Source organism: Mesocricetus auratus, unplaced genomic scaffold, assembly GCF_017639785.1.
Source record: "Mesocricetus auratus isolate SY011 unplaced genomic scaffold, BCM_Maur_2.0 Super-Scaffold_100037, whole genome shotgun sequence".
Taxonomy (NCBI): Eukaryota; Metazoa; Chordata; class Mammalia; order Rodentia; family Cricetidae; genus Mesocricetus; species Mesocricetus auratus.
Genome location: NW_024429215.1, coordinates 9,118,386 through 9,137,371, shown reverse-complemented (window position 1 = coordinate 9,137,371; position 18,986 = coordinate 9,118,386). Strand labels below are relative to the sequence as shown.

General features: G+C 38.6%; 1 protein-coding gene across 1 annotated transcript in view; it reads right to left on the bottom strand.

The window, feature by feature from the left end:
- Nucleotides 1-824: 824 nt before the first annotated feature.
- Nucleotides 825-18,986, bottom strand: part of LOC101841850 (sulfotransferase 2A1-like) — a 39,313-nt gene continuing 21,151 nt past the window's right edge. Inside the window, exons 4-5 of the mRNA XM_040733846.1 lie at nucleotides 4,693-4,787; nucleotides 825-1,013 (exon numbers count right to left, since the gene is read on the bottom strand). Coding sequence (XP_040589780.1) covers nucleotides 825-1,013; nucleotides 4,693-4,787 — 284 coding nt within the window. The remainder of the gene's footprint in view (nucleotides 1,014-4,692; nucleotides 4,788-18,986) is intronic.

Below are 18,986 nucleotides of genomic sequence, written 5' to 3'. Positions count from 1 at the left end.
ACCACCCTCCAATGGAAAAATAACAACCACATGATAGAGTACCAGTTCATAAAATCACCATCAAAAGCATATGTCTTTAAACTATTCTTCCAACAAAGGTTGTATTAAAGTTAAGGGAAGTTTTACACAATGCTACATTCAGAAAATAAAAGCTCCCTAGAGAAATGGGTGTGTTCTATATCACTTTTCTCCATGTGAGATTTTTAAGCCGTTTTCACTCCATTGAAATACATAGATAGTCCACTGTCACAAACACTTCCTAATCCTACTACTACTTTAGTCAATATGAGCCATCAAGCACCACCAGTCTGGATCCCTGAACATCAGCAAAATATTCTCTACATCTGCAATTCTTTTTTTTATTTTATGAATGCTACATAAAATCACTGGAATCTATCCAAGTTGCTACATGTGTCAATAGGTTCAATTCCTGACAAATGTCATTCTATCATAAAGACACATGGATGTTTGGGTGTGTCATCTATTATAATCCCCCAAACCCTTTGAATTGGAAAGACTTGTTACTGTGACTCTATCTGAGGTTTCTTACAGACTTGTACAATGTGACTGAGACTGACTTGTCTAAGTGTATAGACAGGACTCATCCATTGCAAGGACAGAGTCACAGGGCATAGGTACACCTGACTCCTTCTGTGCTTAACCATGATTCTAAGGATCTCAATGGATTTGTGCACACATTCTACTGAAAAAAATGATGGAATCTGATGCTGACTTCAAGCACATCCATTTCCATGCCTCATGCTTTATGTAAACATTGAAATCCTACTCAATACTACAATACAAACTAGATGTTCTATCTTGTCTCACCCTTTCTCAGCAAATCGCAAAAGGAAGGCAGGCTTATCTTCTGAAATCTTTAGCATCATAGTATTGGACATCTTATTTTCCTTCATGACTGAAAAGGATGCATATCGAACAACAGATTCAAGTTGCTCTGGACTCAGATGTTTGCCCAAAAGTCGACACACTTTTTGTATGCTGGCTCTGAGATCCTGTGGGTGGAAAAGGAGTGATCATGAGAATAGAAAGAAGCACTGATGTTGTCAGAGTGCTTGGGTTCTCATCAAGGTGAACACTTCCTTAATGTTTAATAATATTGCATTTCAAATATCCTATATCAAGTATTTTACATATAAAATATGCAAATATACAAATATATTTACAAAATTTTAATATTCATTTAAGTTTATTACTTATATTTGATGTGTATACTATAGAATGTGCTATATAGTATGACATAAAATCGAATTTTATGCTAAATTTATACTACATAGTGTTTAATATATGTGTACGAAGCATGAACATGCAGTACCATCTGAGACCAGGAAAGGACACTGGATCCCTTTGGGTTGCAATGAGAGGTGTCTGAGTGGCATGAATTGGGTCCTCTGAAAAGGCAGCATGTATAGTTAACCATTTTACCATTCCTCTAGCCTCCACTTCACCAATTTTCATACTCTGCTTTATATTGTAAAAGTGTATAAAGGAGTCATGTAAAGAAAACCTATTCCTTAGTCAAGACTGACTGCAAGCCCTAGATTGGAGAAAATGTGTAGTGTGTTTGTGTTTGTGTGTGTGTGTGTGTGTGTGTGTGTGTGCATATGTGCATGTGTGCATGTGTGTATCCCAAGAGGCCAAACGAAGGTAGCAGATTTGTTACAGGCAGTTGTTAGATAAGTGGTATGGGTTTGGGAACCACACTCATGTCCTCAAGAAAAGCAGGAAATGCTCTGACATCCTCAGCCAACTTCAAGTCCATGGATTATTCTTTTCAAAACATAATTTAAGCATACAAAATGTAAGATTTCAGCATTTCACTTATCATACATATTATCATTTTACTGAGGTCATATTCACCCATCATTCTTTGTTGTGATATCTCATCCCTTCCTGGAAGTCCCCATCAGCTGAATTGTCCATCTTCGACTTTGCTCTGTGTGCCCACCACACTGCTAATCTAGTTTTCTTATGAGAATACATGTAATATTTTTCTACTCATGTACATTATGATCATTGTTACACTTCAATTCCTACTTTGTTTTGGCAAATTTTATTGGAAAAAGCAAGGCTCATGAGTCCACAATGTGAACTGGGTTGAAATTTGGAGGTGGTAAACAAATAGGCACTTTCTAAAAACACTGTATACCAGAAAATAAGCAGAATCTCAGCTGTCACAGTGTTACATCAGCTAATAGAAATGTAATCTATTACATTTGAAAAGGAGAAGGAGTTATATGAAAAACCACCACTTTATGGGGCTTTGTAATTGCTGCATATAATATATAGCTTACAATGGTAAGATGCAGGTTGGCCAGTCCTTAATTCTGAATTGGAACTTGAGCCTGGTACAGTCTCTGAAAGTCTATATGAAAGGTCCTGTTCCTAAATTTTAAGTTCAATAATGACTTTGATTGTCCATTGACTCCAGTTTGAAGGTATCAAGCTGACTGCTTTACAGGTGTTGATGTGGTCGTGATGTCAGGATAGAATCCACTGCCATAAATTCCATGCACTAACAACATTGAGCTTGAAATCAGAGCATGTGCCAGGCTAGTAAACTGAAGAAAAGCCTCCAGATTCTTACAGAAAATCTGAAGGAACATTTAGATGAAGCACATGTATTTAATAAGACATGACTAAAACTCATGAACTACACATTGCCAGTGGCCATGCCAGAGGAGCAGTCAGTTGCAATTGAAGGTCCAGGTCTGAGCCAAATAACAGAAGGCAATACTGTGATGGGCCAGTCTTGTTCAGGGAAGGTCACAGCACTGCAGACCCTGGAGTTTCTTTTGTTTCTGCTGTGCCTTTAAATGTTTGCTGCAGCTCTCTTTCTCTGGCATCTAGCATTGTGAGAGAGGATATGGGGAGATCTTCATTGCCTGTAATATAGTGTGTTTATTTCTTGGAAACTTTCCATTCTACTGGACATTTTTACCTGTGAATTGTCAAGAAAATGACAACTCCCTGAGCTGTACTGTTTAATAATTTTAATGATAGTAAATCCAGAGTTTTGGTGAATAAAAATAAATACAAAGATACTTCTCACAGCCATGATCTGTGAGTTTCACCTAAGGAGCTGCATGGATTGTAGCTCAAGATAAGGAAAGTGATTGAGTCCCAGTATCCCAGCTGGTTTAAATTCTTTTAATCTTAATGTTGGCAGATGTGTTCATAGGTCTCAGAGTGCATAAGAGATGAAACATATCTTTGAAAATAAGAAAGTTAGACTAAAACTTTAGGAAGGCACATAGTAAAATGTGAAACATTTTAAGGTAAGAGAACAAGAATAAAAGCAGCCCCAATTACAATTATTACTGGCTGACATACTCTCCTTGCTAGGTATGGCTGATGACCAAAGTTGATGATTAATTCCTTATATACCCACTTATACCCACCTTTGCCCTCAATCTCATGTCATCTCTCTCTCTCTCTCTCTCTCTCTCTCTCTCTATATATATATATATATATATATATATGCCCTAAAGTTTTAAAATAGATGTGGTTGATTTTTTTCATTTAAGGTTTGTTTTTCTTTCAAGATTTCTCATAAGATTAACTTTTACAATAAGTAAATAAAGATATTTACTCTCTATGACTGCAAGATGCAGCATGCCAGTAAAAACCCTGACAAGAAAACCTTGCTTGCCAAATGGTTAATCTGTTTCAAGTTGCTTGGATATGAATTTATGTTGGTTGTTGGAATACCTTTTTTCCACCTGCAATAAATAAAATGTTTAATCATGTGATGGTTATGAAAAACATGTTTTTACCTATATCCATTCACTTGAGAAATCGAGTGCAACTGTTTAGAGCATTGTATTGCCAGGAAGATGCTGTTGTGGTATAATAGATATGAAAAACTTGAGAGAACAGAGGTGAATAGAGAGAAAATAAAGAGGAGAATAAAGAAGGAAACAAAAGAGTTTGTGAGTGCCTTTTTCCCAAACCTCCTCAGATAGAAGAATTCATTTACCTTTGCCAAATCCATGGATTCCTGTCAAAGCCCTGTATTGCTGGAGGTTGGACACTAGACAGTGGTAATACGTCCCATGACATTCACTATTCTAGACTTTTGTCATTTTATTGTGCAGGTTGAAAGCTACTTTTTGCAGTTTTAGGAGAACAGTGAGTCACAGGGTGGGTTTGAACTTGTTAAGGTTATGTAGATAATGAAATGTTGTATTTTACACACCCTCCTTGTTTCAGTTTGATTTTCTGTTTCCATGAAAAAAATCATGAGCTATAACAACCTTGGGGAAGAGGGCTTTATCCAGATATGGGTTTTGAGCATCCTTAAGAGAAGCCAGGGAATCATCTTGAGGCAGGACCTGAAGCAGAGACCAAGGAATACTGCTTACAAACTTTCTACCTCTGGCTTGCTCAGCCAACTTTTTAAACAACCCAAGCCTACCTGCCTATGGATCTAGTGCCCAGAGTTGCTCAGCTCCCTTACATTGATCATTAATCAAGAAAAAGCTCCCAACAGACATCCAGTGTAGACATTTTCTCCATTAATGGTCATCTTTTCCAGGTATGCCAAGTTGACAAAGGATGCTCACTATGACAGTTTCCAAATGCCTTACTTGATTATTTACCCCTAGATAACTAGAAAGGAAAGAAGCAAAGGCAGATATGGGGAGTGCAGGAAGCCAAGGAAAGGGGAATTACCCATTGTAGCTCCTCATAGGACATTAGAAGGAAGTTCTCAGTGGTTCGTCTTGTCAACCATCCAAGAGTGTGATCAAACCAAGATCCATAAGTCACTGTAGAGATAGGGGAAAAAGGAAGTTACTACTTATTATCTTATGAATATTTATTCTTATTCCCCTAACTTTGAGGATGGTAATGGATGTCAAGCTGATACATCTAAATACAATTATGACATTGTATGAGATAGCTCATTTTTGGTTTCTTTAGAGGAAAAACATATACACAATTACTATCAACAGATTTAAAACATTTTAAACCTCATCTCATGTGTATGAATGTTTACTGCTGTGTATGTATGTATGTATGTATGTATGTATGTATGTATGTATCATTGCACATGGGGACAATGTTTGCATAGACAAGAAAAGGTCTTAGAATGTATTGGAATTGAATGTGAAGATGTAATTATATCACTAGACCAAAGTTAAATGATAAATTTGTGTTTATTGGTAAAAATTACACAGAAGAATACAATGAGCTGTGGAGCATTTCCCTGCTCTTCCTACCACATCCACTGACCCAACAGAAAGAGAACACAAAGGAAAGCCACACATCAAGCTCCTCTCTTTCTACTTACTTCCACCTAAATCCACACCCAAAGAGGTGTGGCCTCCATTTTAGGTCCACAGAGCAAGATGTTTACAATTCCCCTTTTAGTCTGAAGATGGATATTTTAAACCTGATATAAAAACTATATACAATGATAACAAATAGGAAATATACTCCAGGAAAAGGAAAGGTAAACATACACTAATTGAAACCTAGCATCAGCAAGAGCAGTCAAGTATGTATGTACAGGATCAGTGTAAATGCATGAGAGAGATTACTCTGAAAGAAGTCCTAATCTGGAAAGTCTAAATCTTGTCTATTTAAGATAAGACAGGATGTTAGGATGACTGTCTAATCTTCAACTTCATCAAAGACCTGAGAACATTAATAACAATTCTAGAGTAATCAGGAAGTGCATGTGTGTGATTTCCCTGTCAATTCTAGAGTTTCTATATTATCATTCTAGGGCCTTTGATATAATTGAAAACAGATAGATATGGTTTTCCTAAGTTATGATAAAGAATAAATTACATTTACAGACTTTAGACTCATAAAGATAGTATAGATGATGGAAGATGTTCTTTAAATCTTGCTAAATGTTAATGGACTAAATATTGTAACTATTATTCTTGCTTGATAGCTGTTTTCCTACATGGAATTGGAATTATGGATGGTTGAAAGTCATCTTATGCATACTGGGAACTGAATGTGGATTCTCTAAAAAAAAAGAAATTATGCTTAAACACTGAACCATATCAACAATCCTGGGTCTTTTAACTTCTAAGTAGAAAAGTGTTTTAAAAACAGCAGGATAAAATTCAAATGCCTTCAAAAATATTTTACCTAGCACTCATATATGTATTGAATAATCCGGAATAATCCGAAGAAAGACTAACAATTAATGAAATGTCTTGCTGCTTAAAGGCACTAGATTCAGAGCCTGATGAAGTTGTAGAGTCCTTGCAACACTCCAAATTACTGGAAGACACCAGATATGCAATTGCAGAAAGCAGTCTTACTTTCCAGAAAAAAACAGAATTATCTTCATTCCCAGGGGAGGGTAAAGCAGCCCGTTTTATGACTGCTCAGGGAGCTCTGCTTGAGATGAGTGTCTGCTCTGCTCAGGTCCCCAACTCACAACAGTGCCCATTGCTTGGATTTTCCTGGGCCTGATACATGCCTAGAGTAGACCCAAACCAACAGAAAGGAACACCCTGTGTCTGGCCACAACTCTGACTTAGCCTCCCTCAACCTCCTGCCCTCTGCTTGAAATGAGTGTGGGCTCCAGTTGGGGCCCAACTCCTGACATCCCCGTTCTTGGATATTCATGTCCCTGCCCTTTGCCTAGAGTGTCTCATATCTACCTGCATCCATCGGAGTATTGAACCTGCTTGAACACACTGGAAGACAACCTTAGACCCATATTCACCAGGAAAGGAAAAGACCCCACAAGCTCCCACTGGAAGAAGTGTTGGGTGATGACAGTATAAAATCACAGTCAACAACAGGAAACCAATATGATGGCTCCAGAGTCTAGGGACTCTATACCAGGAAGACCTACACTTCCCAACAGAGAAGAAACAGAAGAGAATGACCTTCTAAACAACCTCACGAAAATGATAGAGGTCCTCAAAAAAGAAATTAGAAAATCCCTGAAAGAAATAGAAGAAAAAGCAAACTAAAAAATGTAAGAAATCAACAAATCTCTTAAAGAAACCCAAGAAAAAACAATCAAATAGATGAAGGAAACAATCCAAACGGTTCAAAACTTGAAAACTGAAATAGAGACAATAAGGAAAAGACAAACTGAGGGAAGTTTGTAAATAGAAAAGCTGAGTAAATGACCAGGAACTGTAGGTGCAAGCATACCCAACAGAATACAACAGATGGGAGACAGAATATTGGGAATATTGGGGGATGATGATAAACTAGAGGAAGTTGATTCATTGTCCAAAAAATGCTTCACTCCAACAAATCCTTAACACAAAATATCCAGGAAATATGGAACATCACGAGAAGAACAAACCGAGGAATCATAGGTATAGAATAAGGCAAAGAAGCCCAGCTCAAAAAGTGCAGAAAACATATTCAACAAACTCTTACAAGATAACTTTCCCAACTTAAAGAAGGGCATGAGCATGAAAGTACAAGAACCAAACCCAACATCATATAGACTTGACCAAAAACCATTCCTCTTGCCACATAAGTGGCTGATGGAAGAAGAGGCAGACTCCCACGGCTAAGTATTGAGTTGAACTCAAGAAAGCCAGTAACAGAGAGGAAGGACTGACGACCAAAGGGATTAAGACTGGGCTGGTTTAACCCCCAGAAACAGCTGACCTGACAAAGGTTAACTTTTGATTCCCAGGCATTAGCCTGAGAATCCAGCATGGGACTGATCAAGACCCCCTGAATGTGGGTGTCAGTGCGGAGGCCTAGTTAATCTATTGAGCCTTAGGCAGTAGATCAGTACTCATCCCAAGTATACACATGGAATTTGGACTCCCATCTGAACTAAACTTAATCAAAAGAGATGAAGAAGGTCATTTCATATTCATCACAGGAAAAATCCTTAGGATGAAGTCTCAATTCTAAACATCTATGCTAAAAAAGCATAGCATAGCAACCATATTCATAAAAGAAACATTACTAAAATTCAAATCACACCATAAACCCCACACATTTAGTGAGAGACTTCAACATCCCATGCTCACCAATGGACTAGACTACCATACAGAATCTTAGCAAAGAAACATAGGAAGTAACAGAATTTTTGAAACAAATTGGTATTAAATACATCTATAGAACATTCCATTCAAAAACTCAAAAGATTATACCTTCTTCTCAGTGCCACATGAAACCTTCTCTAAAATTGACCACATACTTAGCAACAAGAAAACCTCAACAGATATAAAAAATTAGAATAAACTCCTGTATCTAGTAAAACCACCATGCCATAAAATTAGAATTTAACAACAACACAAATTGCAGAATCCCCACAAACTCATGGAAATTGAACAATGCTCAATTGTATGACTCCTGGGTTAAGGTAGAAAGAAAGAAATCAAAGACTTCCTAGAATTTAATGAAAACGAAGGCACAATATACCCAACTCTATGGGACACTCTGAAAACAGTGCTGAGAGGAATGTTCAAAGCACTATGTACCCACATGAAGAAACTGGAATTAGCCACAGTAGAGAATTAACAGAACACCAGAAAACTCTAGAACAAAAAGAGGCAAACATACCTAGAAGCAGTAGATGCCAGGAAATAGGCAATTTTGATATCTGCAATCAATATAGTTTAAACAAAGAGAACAATACAAAGAATCAATGAAGCAAAGAGTTGGGTCTTGGGAATGTCAATAAGATTGCCAAACCTCTATCCAACCTAACCAAAAGGCAGACGGAGAATGTGCAAATCAACAAACTCAGAAATGAGAAGAGGAACATAACAACAGACTCTGGGGAAATCCATAAAATCAGCAGGTCACACTTTGAAGCACTGTACTCAACTAAATTGGAAATTTTTAAGTAAATGGACAATTTTCTGGATAGATATCAATTACCAAAATTAAATCAAGTACAGATAAATAACTTAAATAGAGCTATAACCCATAACAAATTAGAAGCAGTCAGAAAAGTCTTCCAACCAAAAAAGTCAAGGTCCAGATGATTTCAGTGAAGAATTCTACCAGATATTCAAAGAAAAGCTAATACCAATACTCTTCAAATTGTTCGACACAATAGAAGCAGAGGGATCATTTCCAAAATGTTTTTCACAAGGTTACAATTACTTGTTACCCAAACCACACAAAGACACAACTAAAATAAAGAACTACAGACTAGTCTTTCTCATGAAAAAAGATGCAAAAACACTAAATAAAATACTGACAAATGGAAGCCAAGAACACATCAGAAAAATTATATACCATGGTCAAACAGGCTTCATCCCAGAGATGCAGGGATGGCTCAGCACATGAAAATCCTGCAGAGAAATGGTCCACTTCCAGCCACACTCAGGTCAGAAGGCAGAGTTGAGCTCTGGGTCCCCATCCTAGACCCAAATTCCTCCCGCATGCCTTCTCTCAGATACCCTGAACTTGGAAGCACAGCCAGGTCTACTCACTCCAGAGAAATGACCATGCCACCCAGAGCCTGCAGAGAAAGCTTGTCCTCTTCTGCCCACACTCAGGGTGGAGGGCAGAGGTGAGCTCTGGATCCCCATCTTAGACCTGAATTCCCTCCTGCATGCCTTTTCTCGGGTTTCCTGGCCTGGGGACCACAGCCATGTAGACATGCCCCTGACATATGACCAAACAACAAGAGCCTGCACAGAGAGTAGGTCCACTCCTGCCCACACTCAGGACAGAGGACAGAAAGCAGAGAGAAGAAGCCAGAGAGTGTTGGATTTGCTTGCACCCGCTGAAAGGAATACCTGGTCGCCAAACCACTAGGAGAGGAAGAGGCTCTTTCTACTCCCACTGAAGAAGTAATGGGAAAGAGGCAATATAAGAACATACTCAGCAACCAAAAAACAAATATGACACCACCAGAGTCTAGAGATTCTACACCTCCAAGGCCTGAAAAACCTAGTGCAAATGAGGCAGAAGGGAATGACCTTAAAAACACCTTCATGAAAATGATAGAGGCCCTCAAAGAGGATATGAGAAAATACCACCTTAAAGAAATGGAAGAAAAAACATACCAAAAATCCTACAAATGCAAGAAAGGGAGGAAAACCCAAAGCAAAAATTACAAGAAACAATTCAGATAGTGCAAGGGTTGACAGATGACATGGAGACAATAAAAAACACAGTCTGAAGGAATGATGGAAATAGAATAACTGGGGAAATGGTCCGGTACTACAGACACAAGCATAGCCAACAGAATACAAGAGATGGAGAGAGAATTTCAGGTGTTGAAGATACACTAGAAGAAATCAATTCATCAACCAAAGAAAATATTAAGTCCAACAAATCCCTAACACAAAACATCTGGACACCATGAAAAGACCAAGCCTAAGAATAATAAGTGTAGAAGAAGATGAAGAAACCCAATTCAAAGGGGCAGAAAGCATATTCAACTAAATCATAGAAGAAATTTTCCCCAGCTTAAAGAAAGACATGCCAATGAATGTATAAGAAGCTTACAGAACACCAAATAGAGTGGGCAACAAAGAAGTTTCCTCTGGACATCATAATCAAGATCCCAATAATACAGAATAAAGAAAGAATACTTAGAGCAGATAAGAAAGACATCAAATAACATATGAAGGCAAACCTATCAGAATTACACCTGACTTTTCCATGAAAACTCTGAAAGCCAGAAGGTCCTAGATAGATATCCTATCAACACTAAGAGATCATGGATGCTAGCCCAGACTACCATACCAAGCAAAACTTCCAATCAATATAGATGGAGAAAACAAGATATCCCATGAAAAACCAGATTTATACAATACATATCCACTAACCCAGTCCTACAGAAAGTTCTAGAAGGAAAACTCCAATCCAAAGAAGTAAGCTACAACCACACAACCATAGGTAATATATAATCCCACTTTTCCAACAGCCAAAGGAAAAAAGGGGTGGAAATCCACACAAAATTCCACCACCATCAACCATTCCAAAATAAACAAGAATGAGCAATCAAAGGTCATTGATATCCCTCAATATTTATCGTTTTAACTCACCCATAAAAAGGCACAGGCTGACAGAATAGATTTGAAGACAGAATCCATCCTTCTGCATACAAGAAACTCACCTCAGCTTCGAAGACAAATGTTACCCTGGAATTAAGGGTTGGGGAAAGATTTTCCAATAAAATGGACCAAAGACACAAGTAGGGGTAGCAATCCTAATATCTATTAAACTAGACTTTAAACTGAAATCAATCAAAAGAGATGAAGAAGGACATTTCATATTCATCACAGGAGAAATCCACCAAGATGAAGTTTCGATTCTGAACCTTTTGCTCCAAACACAAAGGCATCTACATTCATATAAGAGACATTACTAAAACTCAAACCACACATAAAACCTCACACAGTTTCAGTGGGAGACTTCAAAACCCCACTCTCACCACTAGACAGGACGACCACACAGAAACTTAACAAGGAAACAAACGAACTAATAGAAGTTATGACCTAAGTTGGATTGACTGACATCTATAGAACATTACATCCAAACACAAAAGAATATATATTCTTTTCAGCGCCACATGGAGCCTTCTCAAAAATAAACCACATACTTGGCAATATATGAAACATAAACAGGTACAAAAAAGTGGAATGGCTCCATTTATCTTATCAGACCACCACGCTTTAAAGTTAGAATTCAATAACAACACAAATTGCAGAAACCATACAATGGCAATTGAACAATGCACAAAAAAGCAAGATAACTTTCTGCTTGTGGCAAGGTTGTTCCCTGATTGGCTATCAGACTGGATGTTCTTCCTGAGGGTCTGGTTGAAACCAGACATGGGTCAACATAGGATGGTGGGTTAATATGGTATAGAAGTCTTAGCAAACTGACCTATGAACTAAACAACAGTCCTTGATCCCTTCAATGGAAGTTTCATTACTGAAACCCACACAATTAGAGGAGAGAGTGACTCCCACTACTTGTTTCAGACATACACATATGCACTGTGGCATGTGTGTAACTCTTACAGAATTCTGGCCCAGTTCAGAAGCTGACTCAGAGCCACACAAATATACACTAGGATGGTATATTAGTTATAATACTGTTGGCCATCGTCTCGGGCTTCTAATTAGCTAGCTCTTTCTTAATTATTAGCCCATTTCTATCAATCTATGTATTGCCATGAAACTGTGGCTTATCCAGTAATGCCCGCATGGTGTTACTCCTCTGGAAGCCATGGTGACTCACTCTGCCGATACCTCCCAGAATCCTCCTCATCTCCTATACCCTTCTATCTTGCTGCCTATTGGTCACAGTGTTTTATCCATCAAGCAATGGGAGAAACTTATGTACAGAAGATATCCTATTATCTCCTCCTTTCTGTCTAAATAAAAAGGAAGGCTTTAACTTTAACATAGTAATATATAGCAAAACAGTTATTGAGTAAGAAGTATAATTGCAATATTTCGTCCATTAAGATTTAGTAAGATTTAAATATATTATTCCATCATCTATACTGTCTTTGTGAGTGTAAAGTCCTAAATGTAATTTATCTTTTATCATAACTTAGGAAAATAATAACTATAGCTATATGTCTTCAAAGACCACATACAGATAATATATGAACCCAAGAACTGAATGATACATCTTGATAACTAGAAAGTCACTCAAATTTCCTCTGTAATGATGGAGCATTTATCTTCAGCCAAAGGTCACAGTGTGTATGACAGACTTCTCAGTGAAGCAGGAAATTTTAAAGTGCCCATTTGCATTAGCAGTCTGTTAGTCATTTATCTGTGTCCTGCGGAATGTCTGGCAGACTCTTCCATGAAGCAGGAACCTCTTGTTTTGAAAATTCTGCAGTTACTTTTCTGTGGGTCCTGCATATCCAGTCTATACAGCATCCAGTCAAACAGTCCAAACAAGAACAATTTCGTGCTCAAATGGCTATTTCTGCCATTTCATAGGCAAACTTCATAACAAGCTTCTTGAATGCACATCTTCCTCTCTGACATAATTGATGTTGCCAGGAGAAGTTGTGTCTCACTGTCATGAAAAACTCGAAACCATTTTAAATGCCATATTCTGAAGGTCTTTGAAAGGTTTGAAGAATACCTGCCCATTTGAAGTGTGTCTCTATATATCTAGAAAACCTAACTATCAGAAGACTAAGTTTTGACTATTGTAGATAATTATATATAATCTTTACATAATTATATATTACATTTCTAAATGAGGTATACAAACACAAAACCCAAACAAGAGGAGAAATATACATACAACAAAATTGACCTTAAATTTGTGTTAATAAATGAAAATCCATTCCAATATGTAATATTCATTTATATATCCTAATCAATCTTTAAAAAGAAATTTCTTGTGATCATTGACCATTTATAATCAACCACATTTAAATGAAAACAACATTTATAAATCATATTTGAGAATTTGGGCGTGATTCTCTCCAAATTTCTTCCTGATGTTAGGGGGTGTTGAAATTCCATGGGGATCCTTAGAAAACACAGAAACCTGGCCAAGTCCTTGTTGTAGCAGTCTATAAGGAAGCATTGTCTTAAATGTTTTTTATGTTCGATCACCTGGCTATTGCGTCAGGGGGTCTTGCTTCATCAAACCATATTAGTCTGGAAGGAATCCATAGATTTTCATTTTCTGTGATAACATCTGTTTTCCAAAGTCACTTGCCCTTATACTTAAATTTGGAAGTCAAGGCATTTTCAATATGCATGTATGTATAAGTGCATGTATGTATTGAATTAATCCAGCTATATTTATAATCAAGTAACTTTTATAAGTTATTGCTCCTTCCTCAGCAATCAAAATTCAAAGATAACACACTAATATAAACTATCGAGACTCTCTGTGTATTTTAAGTCTTTACATGGCATATTTATTTATTTACTTATTTATTTGTTATAACTCAATTTCCTTTACTTTTATTTTTCCCCCTTTGTAGACATGGCTTCTATGTTTATTTTTGCCTATCCTGGCATTCACTCTGTACACCAGGCTGGCATTGAAATCACAGAGATTTGCTTGCCTCTACCTCCCAAGTGCTGGGAATAAAGACATGTGTTACCACTGTCTACCTCTCTATTTCTTTTTAACCACTTATCATTTTTCTTTTATTCCCCAAGCATATGTATATTTTTAAAAACCCTGTAAATCTTTAGAGATTTTACTTTTTCCATGTGGATCTGTCTTTACTGAGTATCTTTACCTGTTCCTGACCATGAATCTTAATCTGCTAAAAAAACACGGTAAAAGAGCTGTGCAGCCCTTTCTTACTGCTTTGCTAAAATTAAAGTGGTGACTGTTTCAGCCTCTGGCTTTCCAACATGGTGAGCTTGAGTTTACTGCCAGCACTGGGAGCTATGCTCAGTGCCTCAATTTCTAATCCTTTATGAGTAAAAGCTAAATCTGCAATGCAGCATGTTGGTTATTGCTGCTGCCAGCTTCTCATACACACCATTTTTTGTTTGGTAGCAAGGTCTCTTAAAATAACCCTGCTGGTTTTTGTTTTGTTTCTAGTGAGAGTCAGGATACCTCCCATAAAGGATTTGTGTGAGTCTTTTCTTGTCTCTATAAAAACAAAGCTCATGTGAGCAAATTATTGCTACCAAGAAGCTGTGCTTGTCTCTGTTTCTTTGTTTCTAAAATCCCTATTATATGCCAGGGATAAATACTGATCTACTGCCCAAGACCCCATAGATTTTCCAGGCCTCCTCATTGACACCCACATTCAGGGGTTCTGGATAGTTCCCATGCTGGCCTCTGAGCAATTAGTCTGGTATCCAAGACCTCCTTGTTAAGGTCAGCTGTTCCTATGGGTTTCGCCAGTGTAATCTTGACCCCTTTGCTCATCATTCCTCCCTCTCTGTAACTGGGTTCCAGGAGTTCAATTCAAAGTTTAGCTGTGGGTGTCTGCTTCTGCTTCCTTCAGTCACTAGATGAAGGCTTTTGGATGGCATATAAGGTAGTCATCCATCTCATTATCAGGGATGGGAATTTAAGGTAGCTTTTCATCTATTGCTTAATTTGCCAGTTGGTATCATCCTTTTAGATCTCTGGAACTCTCACTAGAGCCATATCGCTCCTCAAACATATAATGACTCCCTCTATTATGGTATCTCTCTTCTTGCTCTCCTATATTCTTCCCCTAACTTAACCTTCCTGCTCCTCCATGTCCTCCTCTCCCCTCCTCTTCTCCCTCTCTCTTTTTACTGCTTCTCTCTCCCCTCTTTTATTCCCCCAATCTGCTTAGGAGATCTTGCATCATTCCCCTTCTCTGGGGTATCATGCATATATCTCTTAGGGTACTTCCTGTTTCCCAGACTCTCTGGCAGTGGGATTGTAGGATGGCACTCTCCTGATTCATGTCTAAAATCAATATGAGTGAGTGAATACCATGTTTTTCTTTTTGTGACTGTGTTACCTAACTCAGAATGGTTCCTTCTAGAGATTCCCAGGCATACAAATGGAATTTGGGTGCCCCTCCCACAATGAGGGATGCTCTCTCAGCCTGGACTCTTGGGGAAGAGCCTAGTCCCTGCCCTGAACACAGTAAAAATGGCAATCATGCCAAAAGCAATCCATAAATTCAATGTGATCCCCATCAAAATACAGGTACAATTATTCACAGAGATTGAAAAAACAATAAAGTTTATATGGAAAAACAAAAGACCCAGAATAGCCAAAACAACCCGATACAATATAGGAACTTCGAGAGGCATCACCATCACTGACTTCAAGCTCTATTATAGAAATATAGTCCTGAAAACAGCTTGGTATTTGCACAAAAATAGACAGACCAATGGATTCAAATTGAAAACCCTGATTCTAATCCACATCTAGGAGGACCTGACTTTTGACAAGGAAGCTAAAATTATACACTGGAAAAAATATAGCATCTTCAACAAATGGTACTGGCATAACTGGATGTTTGCATATAGAAGACTTCAGATAGACCCATGTCTACCACTATGCACAAAACTTAAGTCCAAATGGATCAAAGACCTCAGCATAAATCCAGCCAAACTGAAACCCTTAGAAGAGAAAGTGGGAGGTACCCTTGAATGTATCCATACTGGAGGCTGCTTTCTGAGCATAACTTCAGTAGCACAGACAGTGAAATCGACAGTTCATAAATGGAACCTCCTGAAACTGCGAAGCTTCTGTAAAGCAAAGACAGAGTCAACAAGACAAAAGGCAACCCACATATTGGAAAAAGCTATTCACTAACCCCACATCTGACAGAGTGCTGATCTCCAAAATTTACAAAGAACTCAAGAAGCTAGCCTCCAAAACATCAAGGGATCCAATTAAAAATGAGGGATAGAACTATATGGAGAATTATCAATATCGGAGTTTAAAATGCCTGAGAGACACTTGAGAAAGTATGTAACATCCTTAGCCATCACGGAAATGAAAATCAAAACAACTCTGAGATACCATCTTGCTCCTGTCAGAATGGCTAAAATCATAAACACCAATGGCAGTTTATGCTGGAGAGGATGTGGAGAGAGGGGAACACTCCTTCACTGCTGGTGGGAGTGCCAACTCATACAGCCTCTTTGTAAATCATTATGGAGATTCCTCAGGAAAATGGTCTACCACAATGCCCAGCAACTCCACTCTTAGGCATATACCCAAAAGATGCACATTCAAACAACAACAAGGATGTCTGTTCCACTATGTTCATATCAGCATTATATGTAATAGCCTGAACCTGGAAGCAGCCTAGATGCCCCTCAACTGAAGAGTGGATAGAGAAAATGTGGCACATTTACACAATGGAATACTATTCAGCAGAAAAAAACAATGGAATCTTGAAATTTGCAGGCAAATGGATGGCACTAGAAGAAACCATCCTGAATGAGGTAACCCAGTCACAAAAAGACAAGTATGGTATTTACTCACTCATATATGGATTCTAGGCCTGAAACAGGGGAGTGCCAGCCTACAATCCCCAGCCAGATTGAGTACCCTAAGATATATATATATATATATATATTCTGTATATATATACATATAATATATATATACATATATATATGCATGGTAACGCAGAGAAGGGCAACAGGACAGAATCTTCTGATGGGATTGGAAGCAGGGGGAGGGGTGAAGAAGCTGGGTGAAAGTGGCGGGTTGAAGAGGAGGAGGACATGGGGAGCAGGGCAATTAAGTAAGGGGAAAATAGAGGAGAGAAGGATGAGACACACTATAATACAAGGACTCTTTGTAGGTTTGAAGAAGATCTGGCGCTAGTGACATGTCCAGAGGTCTACAAGGATGACACCAACTGGCAATCTAACTAACAGTGGAGAGGCTACCTTAATTGCCTTTCCCTATAACATGACTGATGACTGCCTTGTATGCCATCCTCGAGCCTTCATCCAGTGGCTGAAGCAAGCAGAGGCAGACACCCACAGCTAAACACTGAACTGAACCCCTGTAACCCAGTTGCAGCGAGGGAGGGGTGAAGTGCAAAGGGGTCAAGACCAGGCTGGTGAAACCACAGAAACAGCTGACCTGAGCAAAGGGGAGCTCATAGGCCCCAGACTGATAGCTGAGAGGCCAGCTTGGGACTGATCCAGACCCCTTGAATGTGGGTGTAGGGAGTGATTTTATGTATCCGCAAGCGCTGATAACTCCTATGTGAGTGTGTTCACAGGTACAGAAGGTACAGTGGTAAATAGAGTTAGGGGGAGGGGACTCTGTTTCTTTGGGCTTCCGTTTTAAACTGGAGAGCAGCCTTGACTTTTGGTTCTCGGATTTCTTGGCATTCAAGTAATTTCTCTTTCAATAAATATCTTATGATATCCCCTTTTGTGTAGTTTAATATTTCTGCATAATCTGATATCAGGAGTAGTTCACCTAGCCCCCAAAGCTCCAGCTCAGTGAGTCAAGCCTCCAGGTTGACTCAGTGTCCCGAAAAGTGGCAGTGCTGCTATTTCATTTTTCTGTGTGCTGAGCTTAGGAGCAACTCTAGCCCCTGCCCTCCCAGCTTTGCTAGGAACCCTTGCTGCTCAGTCATGGGGACTCTCCCTGTTGCTGGCTGGACACAAATCACTGATCCCCAACCTGCCACCAAGTGTGGAGTTCACACCACGTTCCCTCCCCCTCCAGACTGAGGGCCTGACTGGGCTTCCTCTTCTAGCACTGAACAGCGCAGTTCACCAGGAAGCCAGGCTGCTGCGGGGCTTGCATTCCCTGTTCTGCCTAAAAAAAATTTATAGCTCTTTTCTAGCCAAGAATCTCCCAAACTGCATAGGCTTTTCCCTCCCCGAATCTGTTTGCTAATTTTCTCTACAAGTTGTTTAGAGTCTTTCAGTTGTTACTTGGAAAAATACTGAGGTTTCACGGAGGTGCTGTGTTTGGCAGTACACTGGTTCCACCTGCTGGCCACGTATGGTCATTGCCAGTAAACATCCTTTTCTCAAGTAAACATCGTTTTCTCAACTGGAGATCATTGGAGTTAAAATTTTTCATTCTGGTAGTTAAGTTTGTGATAAGATGACCTACTCTGTATCGTGGCAGATAATATTTTGACGCAGAATGTTAGAGAACTCCTTGTTTATTACATAAATGACATCATGGGAGATGATATTAACATCCCATATGTGTGTGTGTGGGTGTGTATAATAATCTACATAATATCTTGGAAGAGAGGACTTGATCAAGGGGCAGAAAACAGGTAAGTTGTGCAAACTATTGGTAAATTAGAAGCAAAAATTCAAAATCTTCAAGTCAATGAGGAAATTGAACAAATGATTCAAAAATTAGTAGGGAAAATTCACTAGGTACCTGAAGGCAATGACCATCTAGCAGACAGAATAATTTTTCTAAAAGGCAAAATAGACACCTTTAGAGCCTCTAGGGATGATTGTATGAAAAGCTTGTTATCATGCTTGACTGACCATCCAAGGAGAGTATTAACTCATTGGAACAATTTTTGATGCAGGAATTCCAAGCTCTCAGAGAAGATATGGGTCAAAATTGCAATTTTTAAAAGATTCACCGTCTGAAACATCAGA